Below are 13,504 nucleotides of genomic sequence, written 5' to 3'. Positions count from 1 at the left end.
GCACGGTCTCGATACGTCTTCAAACCGAGCCTTATCGTGGACTTGACCGAAGACAGAGCCATAGCTAGAAGGCGAAAGCGAAGGCGAGAAGAATCTTGAGTGCTTTCAAACGCCCGTGCGCTCTGCAGACATCCGTATCACTCAGATCTCACCTGTTCAAGACCTTCGTATCGCCAGTCCGAGACGTATGCTGCAAAGGCACGTTCACCATAGCGACCGTTGCTTGTAGCGTAAGCGCCAACAGTTGCTCCTAATCGTCATTGTCAGCAAAATTCACCCTGAAAGATAACAACAATACGCACCAGAGTATACAGGAACCAGCTCATCACCCCTAGCCCAGCCGAACAGCTTCAAATCCTCATCACTTTCTGCCAGCCCAGCTGAGAAACTGTAATGCGTAGTATTTACCGCCTCAATCTCAAACATCAACTTCCCATCTTGCCACTCTGTGGGCAACTCGGTCAATTCTTCGACCCAACGCATGGTCTCCGGTCGTCGCCACGCTGTCGTACTGAGTCCTCCAAACCTGATGTACGCTCGTGCCGGTCCCTCAGGTACAAATCGCGCATTATCGTCGATCAACCCATACTCGTTCGCTGGTACTGGGTACAGTGTCCCACTTGTCAGATTTCTTGGTTCCAAGCTGCTTTTCATGATGACGCTGATTTCAAAGTGCTGGCTCTGATCTTGGAAGATTGATATACCGGTCTCTTCAGAGTCGCGCGAAAGTCTTGACCAGTCGATCTCGACGCTGAATCGGAAGCGGGAATGTGCTTGACGGCGGGAAATGTAGGTTTGGTCTCGTCCAAGAGAGGAGTCACCGTCATAGCCAGTGAGGTTCAACATTGAAGCGTAGAGGGCCAGGGACTGAGGGTGGCCTGGTGGTGAGACGACATAATTCTTCTCATGTGGGAGGCGCCAATGTAGAAGATGCGGTGGAAGCAAGGCATCAGGTGGGAACTCTATGTGATCATCGGCGTCTACGAGTTGACCGATACCTGCGGACGGGACACTGTCCGGATCTAGTAGCTGGGGAAGCGTCACATTCGCAGCGATCGTGCCTGAGACATTTTCAAAGACTGGGAACTCGCCTTCAGACCAAGTGACAGGCGTGAGAAACGTTTCGCGACCCATTGGAAAATTGGCATGGTAAGGATCGTCTGCGTAGTTGCCGCCTGCTCTGACTGCGAGACCTGTAGCCCACCACTGCCCAGTTTTGTCTTGGAAAAGGTCAACGTGTCCTACGGCCTGAAAGTACGACTCAGTGTTTCTGAAAGCCGTCAGTAGCGGATTGTTACGTGAGCCTTCGTAAGGACCGTGCAAGCTTCGCGAACGAGCCATGGTAACCATATGCTTCTCACGCGTACCCCCTTCAGCGAGCAGGACATAGTACCACCCATCTTTCTTGTAGACATGGGCTGCTTCTGGTGCGGCGCCGCCTGTGCCTTTCCAGAGCCAGTTGAAAGGTAGCGTGACTTCACCGGTCGTGAGATTGACGGGTGCATGTACTACACCGGATGAGTTGAATGTGCTTGACACCCAGGCTATGCCGTTCTCGTCCCAGAATGGCGAAGGATCAATACCAGGGCCGTAATACTGACCCTCTGTCAGTATAGCCAATAAGTCAGCTTTGTACCTACATGAATAGGATCATTCCATTCGCCGTAGGGATCTTGGGTGTTGAATATGATGTTATCCCATCGCGTGAGGTTCTCTCTTGGCAATGCCTGATTGGCCAGAGTCGTTATGATAGTGAAGGTGCCATTTTGGTATCTCAACGTGGGTGCGTAGATTCCGCTTTGTCCGCGATTGTTATAGGCCATATATGGTAGCTGCTCCGGCCGACTGAGAGCGTTCGATACGAGCTTCCAATGCTGTAGATCTCTACTTGCATAAACAGGAAGTCCAGGAAACCAATTGAATGTGGATGCCGTACAAAAGAATGTGTTGTCCCATTCTGGCACATGTATGCAGCTGGGATCAGGATGGAAGCCCGGTAGGATAGGATTGTTAATGGTTGAGTGCTGAGCGTGGGTTACGCTCAGCAACAGATGTAGAAGGATCCAACACACATGCATGTTCGTTCGTGCTGTGTTGACTCTACAGTTACCCAGCGGTAGAGGACATGCGAAGCCGTCTCTTATGTTGCAATCTGATCAAGACCTCCGCATTACTTGTCGACTCGCTAGGTATACTTGACAGCCGGGTCCGCGTACCAGGAATACGAGGTTCTTGGCCGGATACCTAGTCCGATGCAGCATCCACCCCCATTCTGCACTCTAATTTTTCCTATGTTGCCCAGCAGTATCGATACCAACAATTACCAACAGACAAGATTATGATTCTAAACAAACAGCGCTATAGAGCTGTTTATTCTCCATGACTGAGTGTTTTTGTAGGATTTCTTGGAGCGTTGCTGTTGTGTGCTGTTGCAGCAAAGAAGGTGATCTTGTTGATTTACCTTGACTTTAGTACAGTTTGCAGTGCGGCTTATTTAGACTTGATTAGCCTAAAGTACATTCGTATCAGTCTATGATCTGCAGGCAAACGTTGGCAACCGGCTTCGAGCTTGACCGAGCAGCGATGCAGCGTGGTGAGATGCGGGGTACGTCGCTAGCATCGCGTCATACTCTTGGTAAGTCGTTATCGGTAAGAGATGTGGATCTGAGGCGCTAATTATGCATAGTTCTAAGGATAATCTAACGGATAACTGTCGTTCAACCTTGGCCAGATGCGACAGGAGATACAAGGACAGCCGAAGAAATCAATCTGAGTCGTCTAGTACGGCAAGCGGAACTATTGAGGTGTTTTCAAACATTGGGCTCATGCAGCTTATTGCGTTTGGGAAACCCATGCTCATCTCGCCTTGCTGTTGAGCCTGCGTTTGCTGCGATTGTTGCTGCCGCACAAAAGCCTCTGATCATTCAGGAGAAACGAAAAGAACCTGATCAACTGTATCGTTGTTCGAAGAGCGCTGAATCCGAGGCGGCACTGGCAGCGAAAAGGTATTGCTATGGTACTTCTTAGTGTGCTTGTCGAGCGCAGCTTTCTTATCAAAGCCCATTCGATTCCATAAACAAGACAAAATTTTGCAATACAATCGGCGAAAATGGTTTCCTTCATGCTGGGTTTTGAGTTGGTCGGATGCATATCCAACTGGCGAAAGCTGGCAATTCGGAAAGCGGCAATAGAACGCCGTAGATGCGTGTGACTCCTTGGAATTATTCCAAACATCCTCCGGAACGACGTCAGAGGTGTCTTGTGACATGAGAAGTTCAATTGCACCATCGAGTGCAGCGCCGACTCTACCAAACAAGGTCATCTCGGTTCGTATCGATCTCCCGCCAGACATGCGGCTGTCCCCAGTGGATTTATGTGCCACCCATCTCAAACGGATATCCACTAATTTTGGACGACCACAATCGCCCGCCGATGCGGTCTCGAGCTTCCAGCAGAAGTACTTTTAGTCCTTTCTCGTAAACATTCAGTCAGCTTATGTTGTCATGCTTGGAGACACGCACCATCCATCGTCGCGTCGCGAGCAGCTGTGAGCCCACAGTAACCAGCTCCGACGACGATAACGTCAAAATCATCTTCTCGAAATTTCAAATTTGAAGGCGGCGGAACGACTCCAATACTTGGAACTCCAGTCGTAAGGCCAGTCATGTCTGTCCGTTGGTAATCATCCTTGGATATCATTCTAGCTAGGTCTCAGCAGCTAGATGATGGGATATGACATGAAACGAAAGAAAAAGCCGTTGTTCTCGAATGCGCATACTTGTCCCTTCTTCAGCATGGAAAAGCGACCAAGGTCAGCAATCAGAAGGAGGCACTAGGAGCAACAGGACCGTTGACTTTGATTATACTTGATTACTAATGCCCGGTCATAGAGTTTCAAGTGGCCTTAGCGTCCAACCATTCTTGGAGAAACGGTCAGCTCAACGCGACTGGATTATAGTCGTGGTCACGCTAATTACTATGTTTTCCAAATCCGGTAGTTATAAGGAGAAAAAGATAACAGCGTGCTAGTACACTCTTACACGATAAGTGTTTAGCGCCTAGCCCCGCATACTAAAAGACCTCCTCTACAGCTCTAGTTAGTTACTTTGTATTTTTGTAAACTCTCGATTAAATAATCTATAAAGGTTGCCGAGGTACCTAAGCATGTTCTCACATCTGTTGCCTAAATAGCTAAGAACGCGGGGTCAATCACCCATGACTTGAAAGATAAGACATAGTTTAAACGTTCACTTCAGGATTGTACTTATAAGTGAACTGTTTGGGCAACCTCAAACGCTCCAACGCTCAACACTTGTTTATACTCTCTCTACTTTTTAACCTTGCTCCCAAAAACCCTACAATGCCTTTTGATCCTGCATGGCAGCCATTGGTGGACAAGAAACGAGCAGATCTCAAAGCCAAGATTCCACAAGAATGGACGCTTCCAAAGGACATTACTGACCAGGTCAGCCACACTGCCAGAATTAGTGCCTTTGATCTGCTCCGCGAGAGCAACATTCTTAGTGATCGGGAGAAAGACATCACTGAGAATCATACAGCAGCCGCACTCATCCATCAAATGTCTTGTGGCGCAATAACATCTTTAGAAGTCACAACGGCGTTTTGCAAGCGGGCTGCGATTGCTCAACAACTGGTGGGTCCCCTCAATTAACACTTTTGGGAAATAAAAGTCAAATTGACAGGTAGCGTCAGACAAATTGCTTGACGGAAATTTTCTTCGAAAAGGCGTTGGCACGCGCGAAGCAATGTGACGAGTATCTAGCTAAAGAAGGAAGACCAATTGGGCCCTTCCACGGTCTCCCTATCAGTCTGAAGGTAAAACGTATTCTAGAAACTACTGGGCCCGTATCTAACAAAGTCCGCGTAGGATATGCTGATGTACGAAGGAGAGTTTGCCTGCCTGGGTTTCGTTTCATTCCTCAAGAAACCAGCTGCCGCCAAGAACTCTTTCATTGTCGATATGCTTCTCGATGCTGGAGCGGTTCTGTACGTCAAGACCAACGTTCCACAAACGCTGTTTGTACGTGCCTTCCTTCGTGCTCTCACTTGTCACCTCGAAGATCTCCCTCCGCTAATACGATGACACACTGTAGGTCTGCGAGTCGTACAACAATGTTTTTGGCCATACGATGAACCCATACAATCTTTCACTTACAGCTGGTGGAAGCAGTTCTGGAGAGGGTGCGATTGTTGGATTTCGAGCTGCTCTTCTTGGGGTTGGTAGCGACATTGGAGGCTCTATTCGCGTGCCAGCCTTAGTCAATGGCGCGTACGGCTTCAAGCCAAGTTCGAATCGACTCCCATGGGGCGGACAGCAAGAGCTCATTCCGCAAGGTTGGCCAGGCACGCTTCCTACTCTAGGACCTCTAGCAGTGTCTGCGGAGGATCTGACACTGTTCATGAAGGCTTTACTCACCGCAAAGCCATGGACTATCGACTCCACGGCCCATGCCATTGCATGGAGAGATGTTCCAAAGAAATCGTGCTTACGAATTGGAGTCTTTTTCGAGGATCCCCTCGTCCCCGTCCATCCACCGGTCAAGCGTGCGCTGAAAATCGCATCTGAGAAGCTAAAGGCTGCAGGACACGAGATCACAATGCTCCAAACGATTCCAGACATGCTCAATGGAATCAAAGCTGTCTCAAGAGGCTTTGAACTAGACACAAATCATGCAGCAATGGAGTTTCTCGCAGCTGCTGGAGAGGAACCCATTTGGCCGTTGATCGAACACGCGCAAAACTCTGTCCTGGAAAAGCGAGACGGATTTGATCTAAGCGATGTATGGAGATTCAACCGTGAACGGGAAGATTACACTGAGGAGTGGGGTAAGATTTGGCGCGAGAACTCTCTCGATGTTGTGCTTTGCCCAGCATACAAGGGAGTGGGGGCACTTCACGACCAAGTGAAGATGCCTCATTACACCGTAATCTGGAACTTGCTTGATGTAAGTTACTCCAAGATACTCAGCTCAGGAGTATGCACCATGAATACCTATGTACTGAAGGGCTAACTTTGCCTTGTAGTTTCCTGCAAGCGTTATACCCTTCTTGAAAGTTGACCCGGAGGTAGATACAGAGAAAGTCCCTGGGTGCAAGTCTATCTTTACGCCAATGGTTTTCACGTGCTGACTCGATACAGTTAACATTGATGACGTCAAGGGTGTACCCGCACACGTGCAAGTTGTGGGCTGGCGATTTCAGGATGAGGAGGTTCTTATGGCAACCCAGATCATTTCCGATGTTCTATCTGCCTAGACTCATCTGCTGAAGTCGCAATCTATGCAAACTCGAGTCTACTGTTGTAGATCAGTTCGTCGTAGGAAAGCATTGGGTGCGCAGGATGGGGACCCGTCTCGCTGCATAGGATCTCTCGACGTAACTACGTGCTGAGTCGTGTGTCTTCGTTTCGCGTTTGATTGGTGCATGACTCGAAGTCTTGACGATCTTACTCCGACGCGCCGAGCTGAACGGCATCGGCTGTGCGACAGAGTCATCGTTAGGTGATCAATTACGCAGCTTTACGGTTACCATGCTGCAGGTTGACGCTCAGAAAATCACGGATCAATGAATCTAACTCGCTTCACACTATTCTTTATCTACTATTCAGAGCCATTTGAGAAGATCAAGACGTCTGACGGTGGGAGTCAGGCCCGCCATGCCTGAAAGGCTTTGGCTGCAGTCTTCGAGGGTATACCAAGTGTTGGGTCCATCCTGCAACTGGGTAGTAAGGGGTTGTTAGTATTGCCCAGGAAAATATGGTCATGTCGTTGACTATAAGAGGAGTATCCTGGTCATCTGCTCTAGTGATCAGAAAGTATGTCATGGCACTGATGGTAGCGTGTCAGTATGTCTACAAAGATGTTAGCACGAGAGATAATGCTTTCCAACCTAAGGGCTTGTTGATACAGGACGTTGCAGGCAGTGTAGTTAAAAACAGGCTGGCTGGGAAGACTATCAGTAACTGTTGCGTATGTGTTACAACTGTAATGCTTAGGGTTGTCCAGGCTCTGTAATTGCGTCTTGTGTTGATGTATTGCAGCTAGATAGCTACTGCAGCGGTTAGTAGACGTGTTGTTCTGAGTAGCTTATTCGTATAGTTTACTAATTTGTCCCTGCTAGGGCTGCAACAGCAGCTCTATAGGTACTAGACCTACGCGGAGGGACACGTAATAAACAGCCTGCGGAGACTGTTGCAGCCTCTAGCAAATGTGTTTGTACGCTCCTATGATAATTTCAAGAATCGAGCTCTCGCTGTGTGTGGTGTTATTTTCGGCAGGCCTCTAGGGACAGATGACTCTTTCGAGAGTGAAGTTGGGGTGGTGCAGATCCACGTCCGCACCGCGTCGGCTGTTTGGCACGCCTGGCATCCGGGCATATGTAGCTGCATATTCGCGGCTGAAACCGTGTAGAAAACAACCGACCAACCATCTTGGGGCCGTAATCCTTGGGACTGCATCCCACTTGCAAAATTAATGCCCAGTTGCTTTTGGTGATCCGTGGCCAATGACTTAGTGTGGCCGAATGCCGAGCTTCGCGTGGCATGTTGACCGCAGTGTGAGCTTATACGGCTGGATGCTAGCTAATCGCCTTACCAATGGCTGTAGAATAGCGACAGCACTTGAGCCAAGTTCCAATGACATTTTTGATCGCGTTCGACGTGCTCCCTCAATCGTCACTACTAACGCAGGCCTAGGGACGTTTTGGCGTGTGGGAAGAGAAGGAGAGTCGCGGCTGCACATAGACTGAATCCAACTTCAGCATTGGTACATATGGGCACAATCAAAACAAATGGAAGCCGCGTTTGCTGCAGAAGCAACTGCGCGCTCGTCAATGAAGGAGCCCTGGAGGCGCGAAGTACTGCCCGCAAGAGCTTTACGCCTTCCAAAATCTCAACGGTGTATGGAACGTACCAAACTCATGTTTGATGACATCTCTACTCCCGCTGTTCTTATACACTTGCATGGATAGCCCCAACAACAGCATCTTGTCCAAACCACCCTCATGTGACTTCAGCCTCGGTCGCAGCCCTAGCCCCTGTGAAACTGTTTCATCTTACCCCAATCTCTTAAAACCTGTGGAAATCCCGCTCTCCAAGAATCACGGTACTTGCGATCTCCGTTACAGTCGCAGGCACTGAATTCCTTGAAGGGGCACACAACGCTGGCTTCGCGCTGACGCGCTTCTGCACAAAACCCACTTCAACACTTCCTGGTGCTGACTACGATCTCACCGTGGTCTGCAGTCAACACAATTCACGTTCAGGAGATCATTTTGTGTGGCTACGCAGAGTCTTGCTCGCAGACGTTGCCTGTTCTGCTAAGCTTCACAGCTTGTGACCAGCATTAGAATAGGTCCGATTAAAACTTCGTTGCGTTGACTTTGAGATCAGCAAAGGTTCAAAGACTTTCCACACGCTCTCAATGAGACAAGGTAATGATCGTCTTGGACAGCGGCTGCGTGCCAAAATTGCAACTTCGGCGAATTGTATAGCCAAGTCTTGTGGCGCTTTTCATTCGCTGTAATCAATCACTGTAGCGCTCTCGCTCAGGTACACACAGGGTCAAGCGAGGCCTTGCATCATACCATGAAGAGATACGAAGCAGAGCGAATAGTTGAGGCATGCCCGGTACTAGGAATAGCATGTCGCACATGTTTGCCGGCGTCTTTAGCGTCTGGGGCTGGAAAGTACGCATTTGGACAACCCCAGTAAGCTCTCCATGAGGAACGCTGCCTCACCTCTATCGTCTCTCCCAATTTAATTTAAAGGAGGCTACACTGCCGCTATTTCTCTTGTTCCGTAGCACTTTCAACATCTAGCCCTTGGCTGATTACTCTTCCAGATGGCTCCTCATCATGCAAATCCCTTCGTACTGCTCAACGACAACTTGCCTACCTTAGTCCCTCGATTTCTTCCACCGACAAACTCCTCAAACCTTCAGTCGCATATTCAGGTCTATGCCATCCCATACGGCGTCCTGGGAGTCGTCTCGCACGCTTTGACTTTCTACGTTATCTTCTGCCATATGCTCGGCCGCTGTCCTCTTCTTCCATGGCAGCCCCTCAAGAAGACGACTTGGAACATTTGCATAGTCTCGCTTTCTTCCCTTGTCTCTGTCATCCTATCAGCCGTGACGATGGCAAGAAGCAGGGGCTCGCAGCCACTGATGATCCTTGCGGGGATGCAGATCGTTCTGGGGGTTTTGGTGGACGCTGTGCATGTGCACCGGCTGATCATCGATACCGATGAATGGAGCAATAGTCTGGGTCTATGGGGTGTGCCGATGGTACTTACCGGTGTGTTCTCTATCTGGGCGTTCTATCAGTTTCCTCGTAAGTATTACGCCACTTCCTGCCCCTGCTCAGAATTTGACTTGGTGATTCTAGACACAGAAGAAAGTGGGAATATCGGCAACGTCTTGAAATCAATCGCGTTCCTCGTCTTGCTTGCGTGGCTCGGGCTTACGGGGCTGGTGACAGCCTTCAATTTCATCTGGACTGCAGTGTCTTTGTTCAAAAATTCGATAATTTTTGCTGTTCCGGCAATACTCTTTAGCTGCGCGCTGTTTTGGTTTGGCGATTTCGGCATTGCGACGGTGAGCAAGAACACGATTGGAACGCCCTCAAAGCAGGTCACCGCCTTATATTACAGCTTCTGGCTCGTGGAGAAACTTCCACTCTTCACATTTTGATCCGCAAAGTCTTTTCGTTCGAACGAACGCGATCTTGCACAATCAGAACGAACTCTGGGAATACTCGGACGACTGGAAGTGCTGTACTCAGGCAATATCGAGCCGCCTTTCCCCATTGGCTGCGTCTCAACCTATGTAGGAGGATGCAGAGATTTGCAGGGGGCTTCGGGCGGAAGGACTAACACTATAAAGCATCGATCAATGTTGCTATATGAAAAGAACTTAGAGTTGAACACCCATAGACGTGTCCATCACTTTAGTTATATACTAATTTTGACATCTAATTCTTCCACATACAACATAGGACGTTGGAAACAAAGCTTCCCATTCGCTCAGTCCCAACGTAAGCGACATACCGGCGGATTAGTAGTTAGGTGGGTGTAGCGATGCACTCTTTTATTGTTGATCTTGGTGTAAATTTCTTCGTTATGTGGCGCCGTAATCATGGCCAAGTGTGCTCGGAGGTATTGACTTTAGGAGAGAGACCTGGCCACCACAAGATATCTATGCTCTCAACAGTAAGTAGATATTGCGAAACTGAAGCCTTATAGCTAGCTGCACCATCCCGCTGTAATACACGAGGTTTTTCTTGCTTTTCAAGTGAATTAATCGTGATTGGCTGATCGTCGGGGTTCTCAATCACCAGGGGCGCGGGGCATTCGTCCGGCAAGTCGTGGTACCCCACGTCACTGAGGACGACGAGCATGCGGGCGCGCGGCGGCTGCATGACAGGGTTCTCAGCAAACGCGGGCGTACTGTCGAGCAACCGTTGTCATTGAGGCATGCCGGTGCCGTCTGGCTCGAGATTCTCGGATGTGGTCGGTGGATCGATGATGGACCAGCGAATGCGGTCTGTTAACTCCTGCACGAAGACGCCCTTCTGGTCTTCGGACTTGGGGGTTCCAATGACGATATCTCACAAGGTGCCGCGTGGAGGATGTGTTTGAGATCATGTGCGACACTAAAGCTGTGTACAGTGGAGAAGGTAAATTACCACAGGCGCTGGCAGGGCAGGGTGGCAGGATTGTTTTTCTTCCAGCACTCGTGTGGATCACGCTCATAGTCTGCAGTGTACTTCGTAGGTTGATTGAAGTGGCACGTGCACTACACAGCCTCCGCTTCCAAGGTTTCCTTGACCGGACTGCACTTGCCAAGTCCAGCCTCGCGTGACGCTGACTGCCTCTAGCGATCCTTGTCTTTGCCTTCTTCAACATTAGTCCTGCTAGCAAATATATACCCATTCTCCAACGAACCCTGTTCTGAAGCTTCCATACACCTCTCGTATTGGCCTCTTCTCGTCGCTACTGTCTTCACCTGGGGACGCACAGAGGTGGACGTCCGACGTATTCGCCTCATTCCTCGGCGGGCTCCTGTAGGTGTGATTCTCAGCTTCCAGCCTTGTCAATCCTAATAGAATAGACCAGCGTGCCGGTCTCCAGCGTTCCTACAGCCCGCTCTTTGGATCACTCAACACAAGCCAACTAGGCCCACGGTGGTTAGCCGGGCCCTATCATAACCCTCAGCATGTCTTCGTGGTACGGGGATTTAGATTCGGAACTCTCAGAAGCATCTAAACACGGTAATGAAGACCTACCCGAGTGTCACTTTTGTCAATGGCACGAGCCTTTCTCCAACGGTGTCCATCTGGACGCAATCCGCGACGGAGCCAACTCTCAACGCAGTTGCTGCGGTGTGTTCCTAGATGCGATCAAGACCTGGTATGGAACCACCCGACCAAGCATGACTAGTATGGATATTAGGGTGTGTGTTCTCATGTTTGATGGAACGTTTGGCATCTATCTCAACGAGCGGGATACGTACACTAGTTTACTGCTTTTCCGAAGTCAAGACTCACTCACACCTGCTGATAAATCGGATCCTGAGATCGCTGGTAGCTTACCGAAGTGGACAGAAGGATTGAGGAGCCTGCGAACGTTGCATGGCGATACCTCATCTATCGATTCGCTCCGGACGCTCGAGTCTTGGCTCAGTACTTGCGACCATGATCATAGCTGTCTCCAAGCCAAGGCACACTACATGCCTGAGAGAGTTATTGAAATCACGTGCAGTCGTCTCTTTCTCAGAGAAGGTCTAGCTGGCAACTTTAGATACGCCTGCTTAAGTCACTGCTGGGGTGCTACAGGCCTCAAGTGCAAATTGGTGAAAGGGAATAAGATCAACCTCTGCCAGGGATTTGGGATAGAGAGTTTGCCAAACACGTTTCGAGACGCAGTGCAGATTTGCTTGCGGCTTAGTATACGGTTCCTGTGGATCGATGCACTATGTAGGTCAGGGTGCTGAAAGAATGATGACCTTGCTTATCTCTACTAGGTATTGTGCAAGACGACATCAACGACTGGAATCAGACTGCGGCAGCCATGGCGGATATTTACCGCCAAGCATACATTACTATCGCTGCAACTGCGTCCCAAAATAGCAGTGAAGGATGTTTCCGATCTGCCCCTCCTGGTGCTATTGGGCAAAATCTACGAAATACGCCAGGCCTGGCGGTCCGCGAGATGAGATGGCCTGATAATCCCTTGAGGGATGAGATTTTCTTGACTACGGACCATCCTCTACTTCGGCGTGCTTGGGTCTTCCAAGAGAGACGAATGTCGCCCCGCATGGTACATTTTACAAACACACAGCTTGTGTGGGAGTGTGGCAGATACGTCAAGGGTGAAGATGGTGCCATCATCAGAAAACAGTCAGATCAGGGTTGCTCTCAAGTTCTCAACGCTGATGAGCCTACATCACATATACGTGCCTGGCACGAAACGTTGTACGAGTATACGTGCATGAGGCTGACACTGGAACAAGATAGACTCCCTGCTATTGCAGCTGTTGTTGTAGAGGAAGGCAAAAGGCGTCGTGCAGACACATACATTGCTGGGATGTGGATAGGATCTCTTCTAGACGATATCTTGTGGCGTCGCTTTTCAGACACGCGTGGTATTATCTCAGACGCAGGATCGCGACCAAAGCAACTCGCCCCGTCTTGGTCTTGGGCTTCAATCAGAGGACCGGTTTGGTTCAATCATGAAGTCCCTTTGGCAAGCGTACAGGTCGTCAACTTCTCCTTCACGCATAGTGGCCCGCCACAGATGGGAGGCTACAAAGAAGCCAGTATTACTTTAAGAGGCCCTTACACAAACGCCACATTTCGAGCTACGATCCTCCAACCAGTGCCGTCAATATACAGCATGGTCCCTGGCCAGTCTCCATACTCGACAGACACTCTACCCCCGGGTATTGAAGCTAGCTGTAGCTCTGTGGATTTTGACTTTCTAGACGGAGAGAATGCAATGGCACCTGAGGAAGAATTTTCATTCATCTTCATCGGCGTGGACGAACGGGGAATTTATTCGGGTCTTGTTCTACGGCGGCTGGTCGATGGTGCGTTCGAACGTGTGGGACTTTGCAGCTGCATTCACGAAATACCTGACGAGAAATATCGTTCTATGTACAAAGAGGAGAAGCTCGAAGTAAGGGCTTACGTTGAGAGTCTACCTGTCCGAGAGGTAACAATCGTGTAGTGCCAAGTGTTGGTCTACGCTTTTGACACTTGGTTATACTCGATCTATCTTGTCTTGTACTTGCATTCTTTACATACCTCGATGTAAAAGGTGGAGTAAGCACAACATCTGCCTATTCTGCGAGCGTTACATCTACCTAATGCATATCAACACAAAGTCTAGATGGCAGGCACATGCACCCATTGCACAAGATGGGCACATTTGGCGCACGAGTTGATAGGTACGAAAGAGATGTGGACTGCGCAACAGCTAAAGAGA

The 13,504-nt window shown here is 49.5% G+C and overlaps 4 protein-coding genes across 4 annotated transcripts; 3 read left to right on the top strand and 1 right to left on the bottom strand.

Annotated features, from left to right (window-relative positions):
* Positions 1-131: 131 nt before the first annotated feature.
* C7974DRAFT_461128 (beta-xylosidase) lies at positions 132-2,440 on the bottom strand. Its single transcript, XM_046146154.1, has 3 exons — positions 1,641-2,440; positions 303-1,596; positions 132-250 (listed from the first exon to the last, which is right to left on the bottom strand). Exons 1-3 carry the CDS (start codon positions 2,076-2,078, stop codon positions 138-140), a joined length of 1,845 nt encoding a protein of 614 aa, XP_046002209.1. The 5' UTR covers positions 2,079-2,440; the 3' UTR covers positions 132-137.
* A 1,869-nt stretch (positions 2,441-4,309) lies between these two features.
* Positions 4,310-6,545, top strand: C7974DRAFT_329257 (amidase signature domain-containing protein). The gene is made up of 6 exons (XM_046139053.1): positions 4,310-4,654; positions 4,714-4,836; positions 4,889-5,041; positions 5,115-5,966; positions 6,046-6,112; positions 6,161-6,545. The coding sequence occupies exons 1-6, from the start codon at positions 4,361-4,363 to the stop codon at positions 6,274-6,276; spliced, it is 1,605 nt and encodes a 534-aa protein (XP_046002208.1). The 5' UTR covers positions 4,310-4,360; the 3' UTR covers positions 6,277-6,545.
* Positions 6,546-8,444: 1,899 nt separating this feature from the next.
* C7974DRAFT_387049 (uncharacterized protein) lies at positions 8,445-9,903 on the top strand. Its single transcript, XM_046141124.1, has 3 exons — positions 8,445-8,727; positions 8,862-9,351; positions 9,406-9,903. Exons 1-3 carry the CDS (start codon positions 8,641-8,643, stop codon positions 9,708-9,710), a joined length of 882 nt encoding a protein of 293 aa, XP_046002207.1. The 5' UTR covers positions 8,445-8,640; the 3' UTR covers positions 9,711-9,903.
* Positions 9,904-11,783: 1,880 nt separating this feature from the next.
* C7974DRAFT_297333 (tol protein) lies at positions 11,784-12,871 on the top strand (the record flags this gene model as incomplete). Its single annotated transcript, XM_046137692.1, has 2 exons — positions 11,784-11,994; positions 12,042-12,871. Coding segments are annotated over 2 exons (1,041 nt in total), but the record flags the coding sequence as incomplete, so codon positions are not given.
* Positions 12,872-13,504: the final 633 nt, after the last annotated feature.

The sequence above is a fragment of the Boeremia exigua genome (genome assembly GCF_020726555.1).
Source record: "Boeremia exigua strain MPI-SDFR-AT-0100 chromosome Unknown C7974scaffold_2, whole genome shotgun sequence".
In the NCBI taxonomy this organism is placed as follows: domain Eukaryota; kingdom Fungi; phylum Ascomycota; class Dothideomycetes; order Pleosporales; family Didymellaceae; genus Boeremia; species Boeremia exigua.
This window is presented reverse-complemented; position numbering and strand designations above follow the sequence as displayed.

Coding starts and splice junctions, on each gene's coding strand:
- C7974DRAFT_387049 (XM_046141124.1), top strand. CDS start 8,641: ATGCCCGGTACTAGGAATAGCATGTCGCACATGTTTGCCGGCGTCTTT. Junction 8,728..8,861: donor TACGCATTTGGACAACCCCA/GTAAGCTCTCCA, acceptor TTACTCTTCCAG/ATGGCTCCTCATCATGCAAA. Junction 9,352..9,405: donor GGCGTTCTATCAGTTTCCTC/GTAAGTATTACG, acceptor TGGTGATTCTAG/ACACAGAAGAAAGTGGGAAT.
- C7974DRAFT_461128 (XM_046146154.1), bottom strand. CDS start 2,078: ATGCATGTGTGTTGGATCCTTCTACATCTGTTGCTGAGCGTAACCCAC. Junction 1,597..1,640: donor AATGGAATGATCCTATTCAT/GTAGGTACAAAG, acceptor ACAGAGGGTCAG/TATTACGGCCCTGGTATTGA. Junction 251..302: donor GCTGGTTCCTGTATACTCTG/GTGCGTATTGTT, acceptor AATGACGATTAG/GAGCAACTGTTGGCGCTTAC.
- C7974DRAFT_329257 (XM_046139053.1), top strand. CDS start 4,361: ATGCCTTTTGATCCTGCATGGCAGCCATTGGTGGACAAGAAACGAGCA. Junction 4,837..4,888: donor GTCTCCCTATCAGTCTGAAG/GTAAAACGTATT, acceptor AAGTCCGCGTAG/GATATGCTGATGTACGAAGG. Junction 5,042..5,114: donor ACGTTCCACAAACGCTGTTT/GTACGTGCCTTC, acceptor GACACACTGTAG/GTCTGCGAGTCGTACAACAA.